This window comes from Lepidochelys kempii, chromosome 4 (genome assembly GCF_965140285.1).
Source record: "Lepidochelys kempii isolate rLepKem1 chromosome 4, rLepKem1.hap1, whole genome shotgun sequence".
Classification (NCBI taxonomy): domain Eukaryota; kingdom Metazoa; phylum Chordata; order Testudines; family Cheloniidae; genus Lepidochelys; species Lepidochelys kempii.
Genome location: NC_136383.1, coordinates 1,853,542 through 1,872,875, shown reverse-complemented (window position 1 = coordinate 1,872,875; position 19,334 = coordinate 1,853,542). Strand labels below are relative to the sequence as shown.

Here is a 19,334-nt window from a genome sequence, read left to right as displayed (position 1 = left end):
TAGCCAGACTGGTCCCAGAGACAGCACTGGATGTAGCTGTTACAGCTGCCCGCCCAGTCTCCATGACAGTGGTACTGAGGCAGGTTGTGTTGTTTTTGTTTTTTGGGCTACGCCTCTCTAGATTGCCCAAAGAGCTACAGACTTCCAGTTTGAAGGGCCAAACTCTTTATGAAGAAGACCAATTTTCTCTCCGCATCCTGAAGGATTCTCAGACCACGTTACACCCCTTAGGAATCTAAATTGTGAGACAGAAGAGAAGATATACCTCTCAACCACACCACAGGTCACAATCTTCTCAATACCCACCATCTCAGTGCTATGAGCCACAGTGTAAGAGGACCAGGGCTCAAAAGTGGGAACAGGCAGCACCCCAGTCTGTGACCTCTCAAACTGCCTCTTAAAAGCACTTTTGATGAGCTGGTCGAGGGCCTGAACAGTGATACCTTACACATCAGCTGCCATCTGTATACCTGTCACACCACTCAGAAGTCACCTTGCCCTACTTCGCAGCAGTTAGGACCAGCTCTAAAGCAAGGAGATTGATTTCTAGCCCTGAACCTACAGGGTGCCTACTTCCATATCTCAATACAACCATTGTACAACAGATTTCCTACTGCTTACCTTTGGGGCAGGATCATTTTCAGCACAGGCTGCTCCACACAGGGTATTCTCCAAGGTTCTCTTCATTGTAGTGGCATGCTAACCCCGGTACAGTGACTAGACTTTATCAGCACCAACTTTGATGCAGTACAAGCGAGAGCATTCCTCTCGCTACCCACATTCACCACCCTGGGACACTTCTCCCTAATACACTGGGGAAATCACCTACACAACCACAAGGTTCAAGACAAATGGCCGTCCACAGAAATGAGCTTCCATATCACTCTTTTGGGGCTAAGGGCTGTCGGGAGTGCCTGTGCACGCTTTCTGCCTTTCATCAAAAACAACACACAAAGGTCATGATGGGCTTAATGTGACCTGTATGTTTTGTATAAACTGCCAAGGAGCTGCCAGATCTCCCTCCCTCTACAAGGCAGCACTCAAACTTTGGAATTGATGCACCCATCACAATATGCTCATCTCAGCTGTCTATCTACTAGGGATACAGAATGTCACAACCAACAGCCTCAGTTGCAATTTTCTCACAACAATGAGTGTGTACTGAATTCAGAGGTGCTCCAAGATATAGCCGCCCTTGTTACTGCTCCAGGGCCGGCCTGGGGAAACAGTCACTGGCAGTTGCCCTCATCTTCCCACGGGACAGGGCCCACTTATATGTCTCTTACCAGTTTCCTACTCTATCCAAGATTCTGTTGAAAATTCAATGAGACAAAGCAAGTGTTATTCTGATTGCTCCTCTTGACCATGACAAGTCTGGCTCCCTTACCTGACACAGATGGCAATATGCCCTCCTGTTTCTCTTCAGCCCATCCCTCACCCACTCTCTCAAAACAATGGGCTAACTCTTCACCCCAACCTGCGGGTCCTTCACCTCCAGGCTTGGCTCCTTCTTAGTTCCAAGGCTTAGAGGCAGAATGCTCTGACAAGCTGAACGTGTTGCAACACAACCAAAAGTTGACTGCTTGACATACTTATCTACAAAATGGAAACGACTCCAAGTTTGTGTCATTTCAAACACACAGACTCAACCTCATCTTTCCTCCCTCTGATTTTGCACTACATTTTAAACTCTCACTCAGCTTCCTTAAGGTTCATCTTGCGGTGAAATCGGCTTCCCACTTGGTGTTTGCTCACCCACTAATGTGTAGATTCTTTAAGTGCATTGGGAATCTCTTCCCACAGGTGACACCACCTGCTCCAGCCTGGGACTTTAACCTAGTTCTCAGGGCTTTGACTAGACCTCCCTCCGAGTCCAGGGCAACTTGTTCTCTCTTACACCTGTCCATGAAGACAGCATTACTAATTGCCATCACCTCAGCTAGGTACATAGGAGAAATCCATCATTCACAGCCTTTAATAAAAAAAAAAAAAAAAGACAAAGTAACTCTAAGACCATATCCCAAGTTTCTCCCTACTTTCTCTGCACTTTCCATATGAATCAACAGATCCGTCTCCCTGTTTTTTCCCAAAGCCACATTGTGACAACTGGGAGACAATTGTGCATATGTTAGATATTAGAAGGACATTAGCATTCTACTTGGACAGGACTAAGGTCTTCAGGAAATCCCCTAAACTCTTCCTTTTGTCCACAGAAAGATCCAAAGTCTCTGTGATATCAGCTCAAAGACTATCCAAATGGGACTCTAGTTGCATTAATCACTTATCAAGGGTGCTACTTGCTTCCATCCAGAGACCATATGCACTCCACGAGGCCATTTTTTTACCTCAATCACATTCCGTAGGGGTACCCCAACCTCTGCCCATACTTTCGCAGAATGTTATGCGATCACTGAAGATTTGGCTGCTCACACCATCTTCGACTCCACAGTATTCTCTGTAGTAAAAGACTCCACTTCAGAGTCCCAGCCTTCAGTGGTGGGTGCTGCTCGGGAGTCACCTACTGTGGAGCACCCATAGGAACACGACGCGAAGAAGAGGAATTTACTCATCTTGTGCAGTAACGATGGTCCTTCGAGATGTGTGTCCCTATGGGTGCTCCACAACCCGCCCTCCTCCCCTCTACTTCAGAGCCCTCTATAGGGCTCTGCAGTAGAGAAGGAAGTGAGGGGGGGTTCACCTGTGCAGGGCTAAATAGCCTCAAGGCAGACCATGAGGGAGGGAGGGCACATGCGCGGGCTCAATGGGACACTGCTACCAAAAATATCTGACTAGAGGCACAGGGGCACTCAGACACTTATAGTGGAGTACCCATAGGGGGACACATCTTGAAGAACCATCGTTACTGCACAAGGTGAGTAACTTCCTCATCTGTGTATTACCTCTGAGAGTGATTGTGAGATTGTCAGGCCTACGTTTGCAAATGTGCAAGCTCACTTTAGGTAGCCACCATGAAGCCTGATTTGCAGAGGTGCGAAGCACCCACAGCCTCCATTCTAATCAGCTGGAGTTTTGCACCTCTGAAAATCAAGCCCTAAATGTCTTCCGTTGGAAGGGGAGGGGCCCAACTCAGTGACCATTTGGGAAGTATTTGGCCCCCATGTTTGCAAAGCATGCTATAAATGCAACATATGTATTGTTGTAATAATCCACAAAGGCGTTCTGTTGTACAGCACACTGTTAGTAACTGGTTGAAATTCTATGGCCTGTGTTAAACAGGAGATCAGACTAGATGTTCTAATTGTCCTTTAATATATATACATCAACCTCCACTAGAGTATTGCACTGACGTTGAAGTTTGCCTAAGAGGAAGCTTGTACATTCTGATCCTCTGGTCGCTTAAAAGAGTGGATCAGGCGAGCTGCGCAGAGTAGCAGTGCATGATCACACCTGTGCCTTGTACTGGGCAGCTGCTCCCACTGAAATCCACAGGCAATGCAAAGTCCACTTTGCAGATAGGAGCAGGCTGAGCTCAGTTATGTTACTGGTGGGTGACTCAGCTGAGTAGTTGGGAAGTACTGTATTGCAGCCCTTGTATTGCAGACAGCTTTACTCAGGATCCAGAAGATACCGGGGTCAGTAAAATGTATCCTAAGCAAGGATTTTTACCTAGTGTACAGCTGCCTGTGGAGACAGGCAGTAAACCCTCTCCCTCACGCTCCCGGGCTAAGTCAGAACCGATCGGGAGTGTGGCTTCACCCTCTCAGGCGAAGAGGCAGGAAGCCCCAATGTCTCCACGCAGAGACCTTCAAAAGGATAAAGGGTCTCCTCTGAGATCTTTACCCTCGGTGCTGACAGCACCAAGAGCAGGCGCTTCCGACCGCCCCAGCACCTCGGCCGTGGCTCACGCCGAGCACAAAAGCAGGGACCCGACTTTCCACAGCGGGAAGTTCTCCTCAGCACCGGTCCCGCCGGCACCGACGATAGACCCGGTGCTGGCAGCGCATTTCACCCCGGTGCCCACAAGAACGTTGGCACCGAGCCTGCCCGTCACCCCCGCAGCAGACGCGGAACCTCTGCAGGGCTCCTACAAATGGCCTGTGGCTCCCACTAAAGCTAAACAAAAGTCACTGCGGGCTGCCGCTCGTGCTCCGCAGCACCGCAGCCCAGGGAGCATCAGCGGGATATCTCCGTGGCCCCTGAGCCTGACTCTCCGCTCCTCGACATGGAGCACTCACTGTTTGAACACCCACTCTCACCACCCCGACCTGGCTGCCTTCACTGACAGCGAGAACAACATGCAGCAGCAGGCAGAGTTCTCCCCGCCTGATTCTCCTCCTCCACCGGAGCCATATCTGTCTCAAGACACAGCACTTCACAAGAACCAGCCTCAGTTTCCCTACTCTGTCCCCCTGTGGGCGGGGCCCCACTTTTCCTACCCTATGCCCTGGCCTCAGTGGCATGGTATGCCCTTGATCAGCTCCTGCCACCACTCCTCCTCATGCCCCTTCCACCAGACCGCAAGCCCGTTCTGCGCCTCTGTCTCCAGCAACATCTACATCTAGAGTTCCTGAACCCCTTCTTGAAGATGTGGGCTATGAACCCTTCCTGGATTTACTGGCTCCTGCCTTTCCATCAGCTGCAGATGAAGCCCTCATGCCTCCACCTCCACAAAATGTGGATGATTTTAAGCAATTCCAGGAACTTTTCAATAGGGTGGCACTCAGCCAGGACATTCCTTTGGAGGAAGTCCAGGAGACACAATACAGATGCCTCAAAATTGTCCAACTCTCTGCGCCCTCAAAGATCGTGCTACCCATAAACAAATTCCTCCTAGAATCAGCTGATTTTCTATGGCAGACCCCTGCCTCCATCCCACCAACATGCAAGAAGGCTGAATGTAAATATTATGTTCCCACCAAGGAGGTAGATTTCTTATTTTCCCACCCACAACCCAACTCTCTTGTGGTGGATGCAGCGATACACAGAACAAAACAGCCACAATACCAGCCCACTCCGCAAGACAAGGACCTCAAATGCCTTGACCTCCTGGGCTGCAAGGTTTATACCTCCTCTGCTCTACAATTTAAATTGCAAATTATTCCGCCCTCCTCGCAAGCTATGACTATGACAACTACAACAAGCTCTTTGATTTTGCCTCCCATATCCCGAAGGACAGGAGAGTGGACTTTTAAGTCAGTCCTTGTCGAAGGTCAGTTGGTGTCCAGGACGGCACTACAAGCATCCCTGGACATGGCGGACCCAGCAGCCCGCACTACTGCGACTGCGGTGGTGATGCGCAGGTCTCCCTGGTTGTCTGCGTCCGGAATCCCAAAGATCTGCAGACCAACAAAAAACTAAAGCGACGAAGTCCTTCACATTATGAAAGACACCCTGCGCACACTAGGGATATACTCGTCCCTCCCCAGGAGACAACGGTATCAACCTTATCAGAGGCCCTGCACACAACAATATCACCAGCCCCAGCCCAGACTGTATGATATTGGGAGAAACCGCAATACTCCTAGGCGCAGACAAAACCACATGCAACCAGCTACCTCCCACCCATCGGAAAACAAACAGCAATTTTGAAGTGCTGGTTGGGGGTCTGCACAACCACCCCTTGACTCCGCCACCTATTTGCCCATTTGGCCACCCCCTCTAGGTTTTCCACCATACCTGGCAACGGGTCACCCAGGACTGCTGGATCCTGGAAATAGTTCAGTCAGGTTACTCCATCCCTTTCATATCCTGCCCACCCGCCCACCGTTCCCCCTCCCTCTTCAGGGACCCCTCTCACGAGCACCTACTTCGCATGGAAGTGGCTCATCTTCTCCGGCTAGGTGCAGTGGAGTCTGTACGAAGACAACGTCGGGGAAAAGGCTTCTACTCCCACTGCTTTCTGACCCAAAAGAAAGGCGGGGGATGGAGACCTATACTAGACCTACGCCCACTCAACACATCTGTACGCGGACAGAAATTCAAGATGGTCACATTGGGCACAATAATACTTATGCTGGAACAAAGGGACTGGTTCACAGCCCTTGACCTACAAGATGCCTATTTCCACATATCCGTTCATCCAGCACACAGACGCTTCCTGCGATTCTCACGCGGACACGACCACTTTCAATACAGAGTACTTCCATTCTGTTTTTCCACAGCACCAAGAGTATTCTCCAAGACCCTAGCTGTAGTCGTGGCCCACCTCTGCAAACACGGGATATACTTAGACGACTGCCTTATCAAAGGTGGCACGTACAACGAGACATTAAAAGCGACACGTTTTACCATCTTCCTCTTGTTATACCAATAAAATAAAAACCAGCCGGATCTTATTAAAGGGGAAAAGGCAAAATGCCACATTTATTGTGAATACAGAAAGAATCATAGTAAGCTGTTAGTTATAGCTATAACATTCCATTCAATTTCATATTTATTCACACATTCATTCATACACACACAGGTTCTGCAAGGTTGTTATCATAGTTACCAGCCTTAGAGTTGCTCATGCCAAGCCACTGGCCAGGTGGCCTGGACATGAGGAGGGAGCAGGGCCTTGTCAGATGCTCATCTGATGGTCCTGAAAGTTGGTTTGCAGAATTAGACCCCAAAATTCTCACTTTCTAGAGTCCATTTTTATAGGAATTTCTTCCTATGCCAGTCTATGGGAATTGCTTCATCATGCTGTTGCTGAATCAATCAGCATATGGCACATTACTGACGGCTCCGTGCTGCCAGCTGTTATCTTGTTCTTTGGTTCTCCCATTCTTGAGGCTGTTGGGTGGATTCCCAGTCTGCCCTCCGGGGGTCCTCTGGTTATTTCCACTTGATGCCTTCTTCAGCCAATGGACACTGGATTCTTAGGCTGGCACCTCCCTGATCATTCAGTTATTATCCACACCAAGCATCCATTCATGTACATCCTCTATCTCTATTTTAATCACAATTGTTAACAAAGCGAGATGAATACAACAAAAGGGTGGGGAGTCTCTGAGTGCTGTTTCTGTTGTTACAGAGTATTGCTTTGAGTCTCTCTCTGTGTGAGTAGTTGTTGTTACAAAGAATTGCTTTGAGAACAGACTCTGTCTTAGAATGTACTAACACAATTAGCAGTTGGCAAGTTTCACACATAGAGGGAGAGAAACAGTACCAAAAACCAACAGACCTCTTAATTAGTAATACCCTGGAATTTAAACTATGGGGAATTTAAACTCATTTGTGATTTTAATACAGAACTTCTTTAATATGATCCAACACTCTTCCACACCATCCACACTCCCCAGTACTCATGCTCACCACGGACGCTTCCCTGATAGGCTGGGGAGTGCACCTAGGGGAACACACGGTGTTCTAGAGCTCAGAGCAGTCAGGTATGCCTGCCTTCACTTTCTCCCCATCATAAAGAACAAATCAATTTGGATCCTGATGGACAATATAGCATGTATGTTCTACAGCAACAGGCGTGGGGGAGCACAATCGCACTCCCTAGGCACAGCAGCCATCCGGTTATGGAATTGGTGCATACAACATCACATCGAAATCACCACTTCCCACCTGCCTGGGTGTCACAACACTACCACTGATACACTCAGCGGACACTTCTCCAAGGAACACAAATAGGAATTACATACCACGATACTCTGACAGCTCTTCTCCCACTGGGGCACGCCATCCATAGACCTCTTTGCCACAACTCAAAACTGCAAATGCCATCTCTTCTGCTCCTGAGCTGGACTCGGGACCACATCCCTAAGGGATGCATTCCTCATTCTGTGGAACAAATCCCTCATGTATGCTTTTCCACCGATCCCACTGATACACAGGATTCTACGCAAGATCAGAGAGGACGAGGACAGGGTCATACTTATTGCCCCATATTGGTCCAGACAGACATGGTATCCTTACCTGCTGCGCAAGTCCATCTGTCCTCCAAGGACTCTCCCCAACAGACCAGATCTGCTCTCCCAGGATAACAGTCAGCTTTTCTCCACCCGCAGTTCCAGAAACTCCATCTGACGGCGTGGTTCCTTCATGGTTTCAAACCCACGAATTAGCCTGTTCGGAGCAGGTCCAGTATGTCTTCCTGCACAGTAGAAGAGACTCCACTCGTAAGACTTACCTGCAAAAGTGGAAACGCTTCTCTGTATGGTGCTTCCACAGACGCTTGACACCCCAGACCGCAACCCTCCCTGACATCTTAGACTACCTTTTGAATCTAAAACAGGACAGGCTCTCACTCGGTTCTATCAGAGTACACCTTGCGTCCCTCACCACCTTCCATGACTGGCTGGATGGATATTCATTTTTTGCGCCCCCCACATAAAACGCTTCTACACAGGCCTGCAAAATCTCTACCCTGAGATTCATCCACCAGCAGCCTTCTGGAATCTCAACCTAGTTCTCCAAGGACTCATGAAACCTCCCTTCGAGCCCCTGGCTACCTCATCCCTGCTCCACATGTCTATGAAAGTAGCTTTCTTGGTTGCCATAATGTAAGTGAGAAGGGTTGGTGAAATAAGCGCCCTGATGGCCTACCCTCTCTACACGATTTTCTCTAAAGACAAGGTTATGTTGCGTCCCCACCCCAAATTCCTCCCCAAGGTGGTGTCTATCTTCCACCTTAACCAGCCAATACACTTACCTGCATTCTATCCCAAACCTCATAAGACTCCACAGGAAGCAGGCAATTGCATTCTATCTTGACAGAACTAAGCCATTTCGAAAATCCCCTAGGCTATTGGTCTCCACTACCGAGAGATCAAAGGGTGATGCTATCTCTAAGCAAGGACTCTCCAAGTGGATCTCTGACTGCATCAGGTCATGCTACCAGACTCAGAATGCTCAACCACCCGAAGACATCAGAACTCATTCTACTTGGGTGATGTCAACATCTGTTCCACAACTTACCTATTACTGACGTATGCAAGGTGGCCACATGGACATCGGACCACACATTTGCCACACATTAGGCTATCACACAGGATACCACGGCAGACACCATAGTAGGCCACACAGTACTGTCTACCATTATTACAGCCGCAACTCCAAAATCCCACCAACCATAGTGGGTACTGCTTCACAGTCACCCGGAATGGAGCATCCACAGGGACAGCACTCGAAAAAGAAGAGAGGGTTATTCACCTTGCAGTAATTGAGGCTCTTCGAGATGTGTCCCCCTGTGGGTGCTCCACTACGCACCCTCCTCCCCTCTACTTTGGAGTACTAATCAGACAACTCTACGGGTAGAGAAGGAACTGAGTGGGGTGCGGGACGCGCACCCTCAGGCAGATCCTAACGACGATGCGAGACAGCAGCTGAGTGCGTTCGTCCCGACCAGGCACTACTGCCAAAGATCTCCGATCAATGGTGCTGGGACACACCGTGACCTGGAGTGGAGCACTCTCAGGGACACATCTCGAAGAACCTCAGTTACTGCAAGGTGAGTAAGCTTCTCAAATGTTTGAAAATGTTAGACCTTAATAAAAGAACAAGCACTTGGATGTAGTCTTTTGTAGGAATGTTTTCAGGGAGAGAATCTGCTATCCTGTAGCACGAAGCTAGCTTCCTCCACTCCCCTTCCCCCGCAAAACATAGAGAGACTAAGGACAGCTTAACATTTGAAAAATAAGGAGATGGTATTTTGATTAGATGCCTTTATATTTAGGAATTGTTAACGGATAACAAAAGTACATAAAATCAAATATTCTCTCATCTGAATATCTTGTGTTCACATTGCATATCTTGTAGCTGCATTGCGAGGGTTACTAACAGAGTGCTCTGCTATACTGTTCTCTTCCAGTTGGGGGCAGTGAATCTTTGCGTTCCTATTGGAAGATGTACCTGCCCAGGGTTCTGGTGCTGATATTCGTTGTGGATTCAGCAGATCATGAGCGCTTCCCTTTGGCTAAACAGCTTCTTCATCAGCTGATCCAAAATGACTCCACTCTGCCCGTAGTGATCCTAGCCAATAAACAGGTAAAAGGGAAACTTCACCATTCAAAGTGGAGGGGAAGAATAAACCTCTCCAAGCACATCTGAATCTTTAAAGGCCAGGTATTTCAGAAATTGGTCTTCAATTTTGTGCTTCCCAATTGCAGATGAAAACAATCCAAGGATTGGTTTTGCAGTTAGGTCAGGTGCTTATATATCCATATGACCTAAGTCGGGGTGTAAATAATTGCACATGTGAAATTGTGTGTGCAATTTGCAGGTGCAAAAATGGAGAACTGGCTAACCCTGGTTGACAGTTTGGATCTGAAGGCTCAGCAATGTGTCTGTACAGTGTCATGGGAAAATATTATTTAATTTAGGGGCTGGGTGGCATTTATCTATATGTTTCACGTTACCTACTAGCATCCACTTGGTGAATCCCAAATGATTCTTTATATTAGGTACTTTGTGTCATAGAATGGGTGCATAGCTGAAGGAACGTGGAAACTGCGATATGCTTTCTCTCAACTAGGCACATTTTCTTCTACCTAATGCACTAAAATACAGAAGATAACTTTGTATTCCTTGGCTACTCTGCACCCTGAATTGAATCACACCCATATTATATCAATATGACAAAGAAAATGCCTTTTCTTTTCTAAAACAAGATGCTTTTATCTTAATAAAACCCTGTTTGTTTCTTCTGCTTTGTCTCAGATTTTCTAATGACTTGACTTTTACTTGGGTCATGTATCTGTCTGATGGGTGTGCACTTCCAGAAATCCATTGGGTCACGTTACCAGTGGGGACTCTCAAGTTCAGGGATGGGCCTTGGTGTCAGAGACATTGGAACAGCATAAAACAGGATCATGCCCTTGGATTATATGCTAGAGAAAAATTAAAACGGAGATAGCCAGATTTTCAAAAGGCTGAAGGGTTTGGGAGCACAGATCTCACTGAGTCAATAGGAATTTATGCTCCGAAATCCATTAGGCGCTTTTGAAAATCTTCCCCTCAATTCACAGTACTCACTCTCAATTATCCAAATGTACTTGTCTTTGCCTCAGAGACTGAATGGTGTAATTGGTGCTTATAAGAGATGCAAGTAACAGAGTTGTTTTGTCTTTGTTGGTCAGGATCTCAAAGGTGCATATTGCATCACAGACATTCATGATGCTCTGGCATTGTCTCAAATGGGAGATGAGAGAAAGATGTTCCTGATTGGAACCCACGTGGCAGAGGATGGCTCCGAGATCTCTTCCAGCATGAAGGATGCCAAGGAACTGATTGCGCAGCTGGTTTCAGAAACTCAGTGACAACTGTTCTCCTGGGAGCAGTAATGGGATACTGTACTATTGTATTGCCAGCTTGCAGCCACTTTCAAATCAAAATATGTGGCTTTATTTTTCCTAATGCATTGAGTTTATATGAAAATGATGTCAATTTGTTACGAACATCTATTTTATTTAGGGTTTGCAGTTTAAAATATCTTTGAAAAGCAGTGTATTTTTTTTTTAGTATTTGTGGGGCAGGGGAAGTTTCAATAAGACAGAGTTAATAGGAGATGCAGTTTAGACACACTGAGCCAGATCCTCAGCTGGTATAAATCAACCTTACTCCATTAACTTCAGTTACATGACACTGATTTATACCAGCTGAGGAACTAAGCCTGAAATTTAGTTTTTGTTTTTATGTTTTACAAAATCCTAATAGCAATGATTTCTGCACTTAAAAATATGAAAACATTCCCCCACAGTGTTGGGAAGAATAAGATTGTTCAGGAGTGACTAGCAATTTTGGATGCCCCAATTTCTGAGTGTCAGCTTGACACCTTTGAGAAGGGCTGTTTTTCAGAGGGTGGCCATTCGTCACTTTCTGGAAATTGAGCCCTTTTAAGGAGTCTTGAGTTGGGCATCCAAAATCACTAATTCCATTTGAAAATCTTGGCTTGCAGCCTTTTGTTGGGTGTGTGAAAGCCAGGAAGTGAAACTGAGACGGTAGAAACCACTGTCTAAAGGTTTCTTTGCCTATAGAAGATAGTTTCAACAGTATAATTTACGGTGTGAATTTAAATCTGTTTAGTTAAAGTGATGCAGACGGCTGTAGGGACACTTACTTTAGTTTAAGAGTGGCTTATTTTGGTTTATTTTAATTCAGTTAGGAACTCATTTAAGCTAAACTGAAATTAGCCATTCTTGTACTAGATAAGACTGTCCAGACACCCTCTTTGCATTAGTTTAACTATATTGGTTTTAAAGACAATTAAAGTTATTTCAGGGCAAATTGACCGGCCCTGAACTAAGTCAAATGCCAAAAAGTAAACACAGTATCAAAGATGAAAAATAAATCACATTTTAAAAATTACTTTGGTTATTTACAGATGAGGAAAACAATTTGTTCATTATGTTCATCTTGCCATTGTCTCTTTAATTTAAAGAATGTATCTCCTTAATAAGAATATTTAGAAAATACTGTAAATACCAAGCAAAGGTTTTGTAACAGCAAATACTGTACAAAGGTTTTGTAGCAGCAGCCTTTCCATTTGTCCACTGAAACAGTTATATAAAGCAGAACATTTTATCTTAGTCACATGTCTGAGTTTCATTTATCTGACCAGACTGCTCAGCTGATATTCCAGAACCTCACGATGGTCTGGTAGAGTTAGTTTGAGGTTTCATTACACTCTGGTATTGCTAATGTCAAAATCAGACCCTTTCACAGACATCTAGAGTCTAGGCTTCTCCCAGACTGCTGCGCTGGGCATCACAAAATGGGGAAGAGATGGCCAGCCCTCTGTGGAGATAGAGGTGGTTAGGGACTATTTAGAAAAGCTGGACGTGCACAAGTCCATGGGGCCGGACGAGTTGCATCCGAGAGTGCTGAAGGAATTGGCGGCTGTGATTGCAGAGCCATTGGCCATTATCTTTGAAAACTCGTGGTGAACGGGGGAAGTCCCGGATGACTGGAAAAAGGCTAATGTAGTGCCAATCTTTAAAAAAGGGAAGAAGGAGGATCCTGGGAACTACAGGCCAGTCAGCCTCACCTCAGTCCCTGGAAAAATCATGGAGCAGGTCCTCAAAGAATCAATCCTGAAGCACTTGCATGAAAGGAAAGTGATCAGGAACAGCCAGCATGGATTCACCAAGGGAAGGTCATACCTGACTAATCTAATCGCCTTTTATGATGAGATTACTGGTTCTGTGGATGAAGGGAAAGCAGTGGATGTATTGTTTCTTGACTTTAGCAAAGCTTTTGACACGGTCTCCCACAGTATTCTTGTCAGCAAGTTAAGGAAGTATGGGCTGGATGAAGGCACTATAAGGTGGGTAGAAAGCTGGCTAGATTGTCGGGCTCAACGGGTAGTGATCAATGGCTCCATGTCTAGTTGGCAGCCGGTATCAAGTGGAGTGCCCCAAGGGTCGGTCCTGGGGCCGGTTTTGCTCAATATCTTCATAAATGATCTGGAGGATGGTGTGGATTGCACTCTCAGCAAATTTGCGGATGATACTAAACTGGGAGGAGTGGTAGATACACTGGAGGGGAGGGATAGGATACAGAAGGACCTAGACAAATTGGAGGATTGGGCCAAAAGAAATCTGATGAGGTTCAATAAGGATAAGTGCAGGGTCCTGCACTTAGGATGGAAGAATCCAATGCACCGCTACAGACTAGGGACCGAATGGCTAGGCAGCAGTTCTGCGGAAAAGGACCTAGGGGTGACAGTGGACGAGAAGCTGGATATGAGTCAGCAGTGTGCCCTTGTTGCCAAGAAGGCCAATGGCATTTTGGGATGTATAAGTAGGGGCATAGCGAGCAGATCGAGGGACGTGATCGTTCCCCTCTATTCGACATTGGTGAGGCCTCATCTGGAGTACTGTGTCCAGTTTTGGGCCCCACACTACAAGAAGGATGTGGATAAATTGGAGAGAGTCCAACGAAGGGCAACAAAAATGATTAGGGGTCTAGAACACATGACTTATGAGAAGAGGCTGAGGGAGCTGGGATTGTTTAGCCTGCAGAAGAGAAGAATGAGGGGGGATTTGATAGCTGCTTTCAACTACCTGAAAGGGGGTTCCAAAGAGGATGGCTCTAAACGGTTCTCAATGGTAGCAGATGACAGAACGAGGAGTAATGGTCTCAAGTTGCAGTGGGGGAGGTTTAGATTGGATATTAGGAAAAACTTTTTCACTAAGAGGGTGGTGAAACACTGGAATGCGTTACCTAGGGAGGTGGTAGAATCTCCTTCCTTAGAGGTTTTTAAGGTCAGGCTTGACAAAGCCCTGGCTGGGATGATTTAACTGGGAATTGGTCCTGCTTTGAGCAGGGGGTTGGACTAGATGACCTTCAGGGGTCCCTTCCAACCCTGATATTCTATGATTCTATGATTCTTTGTAATTCCTCATTGCAGCCCCAGGTACCATTCTCTCTCCCCCTCCCTTTCTGCACCCCATCCTGGTCCCAGGCTTCCCACTCTTTCTCCAAAGACCTCCTTTCCTCTGCTTCGAACACATTTCCTGTTCCAGGCTGCTGCTTCACCTCCCACTTCCTGGACTCTGCTCAGGCAGCTAGCACTCTCTCCCTGGTTAACAGTGACTGCCTGCAACCGTTGCTTGGGCCACTCCTGTTAGTTGATTGGCTGGGGAAAGGAAGGGGGTGTTCATTCAAACACCCTCCCAAACAAGCAGCATGAGAGAGAAAGTGTGTTTATTTCAAACCTCCGACTGTGTCCAGTTTCCAGCCTCACCATTCCGCCTGTATAGTGCTGAACCCTACTCCAGGAGCAGATCTGACCCAAAATATTGGACTTTACTGACTTAAAGAACAGACCAAAACTAATTTTTCTGCCAGATAGACTACTGGAGCAGAACTTTAACCAAATTCGGTGACACCACTACTGCTTTGTTTCCTTGCCCTTTGCCCTAAGCTGAGAAAGAAGTGATGATAGCTCAAAACAGAGGTTATGGACTTAATACAGAAATTACTGGTAAAATTCTCTGGCAGGTGAGCTATGCAGGTCAGATTGGTTGATCATAATGATATCTTCTGGCCTTAGAACATAAGAATGACGATACTGGGTCAGAAAAAAGGTCCATCTAGCCGAGTATCCTGCCTTCCAACAATGGCCAATGTGCCCCAGAGGGAATGAACAGAACAGGTAATCATCAAGTGATCCATCTCCTGTTGCCCATTTCCAGCTTCTGGCAAACAGAGGTTAGGGACACCATCCCTGTCCATCCTGGCTAATAGCCATTGATGGACCTATCCTCCATGAACTTACCTAGTTCTTTTTTGAACCCTGTTATAGTCTTGGCCTTCACAACATCCTCTGGCAAGGAGTTCCACAGGTTGACTGCATTGTGTGCAAAAATACTTCCTTTTGTTTGTTTTAAATCTTCTGCCTATTAATTTCATTTGGTGACCCCTAGTTCTTGTGTTATAAGAAGGAGTTAATAACACTTCCTTATTTACTTTCTCCACACCAGTCGTCATTTTATAAACCTCTATGATATCCCCCCTTAGTCATCTCCTTTCCAAGCTGAAAAGTCCCAGTCTTATTAATCTCTCCTCATATGGCAGCCGTTCCATACCCCTCATCATTTTTGTCGCCCTTTTCTGAACCTTTTCCAATTCCAATGTATCTTTTTTGGGATGGGGCAACCACATCTGCCTATAGTATTCAAGATGTGAACGTACTATGGATTTATATAGAGGCAATATGATATTTTCTATCTTATTATCTATCCCCTTCTTAATGATTCCCAACATTCGGTTTGCTTTTTTGACTGCTGCTGCACATTGAGTGGATGTTTTCAGAGAACTATCCACAATGACTCTAAGATCTTTCTTCAGTGGTAACAGCTAATTTAGACCCCATCATTTTATATGTATAGTTGGGATTATGTTTTCCAACGTGCATTGCTTTGCATTTATCAACATTACATTTCATCTGCCATTTTGTTGCCCAGTCACCCAGTTTTGAGAGATCCTTTTGTAGCTCTTCGCAGTCTGCCTGGGACTTAACTGTCTTGAGTAGTTTTATATCATCAGCAAATTTTGCCACCTCACTGTTTACCCCCTTTTCCAGATCATTTATGAATATGTTGAATAGGACTGGGCCCAGTACAGACCCCTGGGGGACACCACTACTTACCTCTCTCCAGTCTGAAAACTGACAATTTATTCCTACCCTTTGTTTCCTATCTTTTAACCAGTTACCAATCCATAAGAGGACCTTCCCTGTTATCCTATGAGAGCTTACTTTGCTTAAGAGCTTTTGGTGAGGGACCTTGTCACAGGCTTTCTGAAAATCTAAGTACACTATATCCACTGGATCCCCTTTGTCCAAATGCTTGTTGACCCCCTTAAAGAATTCTAGTAGATTTCCTTTACAAATCCATGTTGACTCTTCCCCAACAAATTATGTTCATCTATGTGTCTGACAATTCTGTTCTTTACCATAGTTTCAACCAGTTAGCCCGGTACTGAAATCAGGCTTACTGGCCTGTATTTGCCGGGATCACCTCTGGAGCCCTTTTTAAAAATGGATGTCACATTAGCTATCATCCAGTCATTTGGTACAGAAGCTGATTTAAATGATAGGTTATAGACTATAGTTAGTAGTTCTGCTATAATCGGGGACAGTTCTTTAGATTTGTCACCTAAAAGAATGGCTCAGATTTGGGAATCTCCCTCGCATCCTCAGCCATGAAGTCCTATACAAAGAATTCATTTAGTTTCTCCGCAATGGCCTTATCATCCTTGAGTGCTCCTTTAGCATCTCGATCGTCCAGTGACCCCACTGGTTGTTTAGCAGGCTTCCTGCTTCTGATGTACTTAAAAAATTTTTTTTGCTATTACTTTTTGAGTCTTTGGCAAGCTGTTCAAATCCTTTTTTGGCCTTCCTAATTATATTTTTACACTTAATTTGCCAGACTTTACGCTCCTTTCTATTTTCCTCACTATGATTTAACTTTCACTTTAACTTTCACTTTTTGCCTCTCACTGCTTCTTTTACTTTGTTGTTTAGCCACAGTGGCACTTTTTTGGTTCTCCTACTATGTCTTTTAATTTGGGGCGTACATTTAAATTGAGCCTCTATTATGGTGTCTTTAAAAAGTTTCCATGCAGCTTGCAGGGATTTCATTTTTTTGTGCTGTACCTTTTAATTTCTATTTAACTTCCTCATTTTTGTGTAGCCCCCCCTTTCTGAAATTAAATGTTACCATATTTGGGCTGCTGTGGTATTTTCCCCATCCCAGGGATGTTAAATTTAATTATATTATGGTCACTATTACGAAGCGGTCCATCTATATTCACCTCTTGGACCTGATCCTGTGCTCCACTTAGGACTAAATCAAGAATTGCATCTCCTCTTGTGGGTTCCAGGGCTAGCTTCTTCAAGAAGCAGTCATTTAAGGTGTCGAGAAATTTTATCTCTGCATCCTGTCCTGAGGTGACATGTACCCAGTCAATATGGGGATAGCTGAAATCCCCCATTATTATTGAGTTTTTTATTTTAATAACCTCCCTAATTTCCGTGAGCATTTCACAGTCACTATCACCATCCTGGTCAGGTGGTCGGTAATATACCTCTACTGCTATATTCTTATTAGAGCATGGAATTACTATCCATAGAGATTCTATGGTACAGTTTGGTTCATTTAAGATTTTTACTTCATTTGATTCTACATTTTCACATATAGTGCCACTCCCCCGCCAGCACGATCTCTTCTGTCCTTCCAATATATTTTGTACCCTGGTATTACTGTGTTTCATTGATTATCCGCATTCCGCCAAATTTATGTGATGCCTGTTATATCAATATCCTCCTTTAACACGAGCCATTCTCGTTCACCCATCTTATTATTTAGACTTCTAGCATTGGTATATAAGCACTTTAAAAACTTGTCACTTTTTAGCTGTTTGTGATTACATGATGTAATTGAATGGGGCTTTTTTTCATTTAACTGTTTCTTATCAGATCCTACCAGTCTTTTATCATCTTCCATCCCCTCCTCCTTACTAGGACATAGAGAATTTCTATTAATAGAGCCTCCCCTAAGGGATGTCTCTGTCCGAACCACGTGCTCCTCCGCACCTGTCGGCGTTTCCCAGCCCTTAGTTTAAAAACTGCTCTACAACCTTTTTAATGTGAAGTGCCAGCCCTCTGGTTCCATTCTGGTTTAGGTGGAGCCCCTCCTTCCAGCATAGGCTCCCCCTTTCCCGAAAGTTTCCTCAGTTTCTAAGAAATCTCAACTGCTCCTCCATGCACCATCATCTCATCCACGCATTGAGATCCTGCAGTTCTGCCTGTCTAACTGGCCCTGTGCATGGAACTGGGAGCATTTCAGAGAATGTTACCATAGAGGCTCTGGACTCCAATCTCTTACCTAGCAGCTTAATTTGGCCTCTAGGACCTCTCTCCTAACCTTCCCTATGTCATTGGTACCTACATGTACCACGACCACAGGCTCCTCCCCAGCACTACACATAAGTCTATCTAGGTGTCTTGAGAGATCTGCACTTACTGTCGCACCAGGCCGTTCTCGCAGTCATTGCAAATCCAGCTATCTGTTTCTAATCATTGAATCACCCATTATTAATACCTGTCTCTTCCTAATAACTGGAGTTCCCTCTGGAGAGGTATCAGTGCAAGAGGATAACACAAAATCGTCTGGGACTTCCACAACTATGGGATTGTTTCCCTTGGCTCCAGTTGGATGTTCTCCTTCCCTGAGACTTTCATCCTCCTCAACAGCACAGAGGCTGTCAGACTGGGGGTGGGACCATTCTACTGTGTCCCAGAAAGTCTCATCTATGTACCTCTCTGTCTCCCTTAGCTCCTCCAGCTCAGCCACCCTGGTCTCCAAAGCCCGTACACGGTCTCTGAGGGCCAGGAACTCCTTGCACCGAATACACACATACACCTCCTGCCCATAGGGCAGGTAATCATTCATAGAATCCTAGGCTTTAAGGTCAGAAGGGACCATTATGATCATCTAGTCCGACCTCCTGCACAAAGCAGGCCACAGAATCTCACCTACCCACTCCTGTAACAAACCCCTAACCTATGTCTGAGCTACTGAAGTCCTCAAATGGTGGTTTAAAGACTTCAAGGTGCAGCTAATCCTCCAGCAAGTGACCCGTGTCCCACGCTGCAGAAGAAGACAAAAATGCTCCAGGGCCTCTGCCAATCTGCCCTGGAGGAAAATTCCTTCCTGACCCCAAATATGGCGATCAGCTAAACCCTGAGCATATGGGCAAGACTCACCAGCCAGACACCCAGGAAAGAATTCTCTGTAGTAACTCAGATCCCATCCCATCATGGGCCATTGGGCATATCTACCGCTAATAATTGAAGATAACCTAATTTTGGCAATTAATTAATCCCATCATATCATCCCTTCCATAAACTTATCGAGCTTAGTCTTGAAGCCAGATAT

The 19,334-nt window shown here is 45.7% G+C and overlaps 1 protein-coding gene across 1 annotated transcript in view; it reads left to right on the top strand.

Moving 5' to 3' along the window:
• Window positions 1–12,476, top strand: part of ARL9 (ARF like GTPase 9) — a 34,592-nt gene extending 22,116 nt beyond the window's left edge. Inside the window, exons 3-4 of the mRNA XM_073340187.1 lie at window positions 9,761–9,936; window positions 11,028–12,476. Coding sequence (XP_073196288.1) covers window positions 9,761–9,936; window positions 11,028–11,207 — 356 coding nt within the window. The 3' untranslated portion in view covers window positions 11,208–12,476. The remainder of the gene's footprint in view (window positions 1–9,760; window positions 9,937–11,027) is intronic.
• The last annotated feature ends 6,858 nt before the right edge of the window (window positions 12,477–19,334 follow it).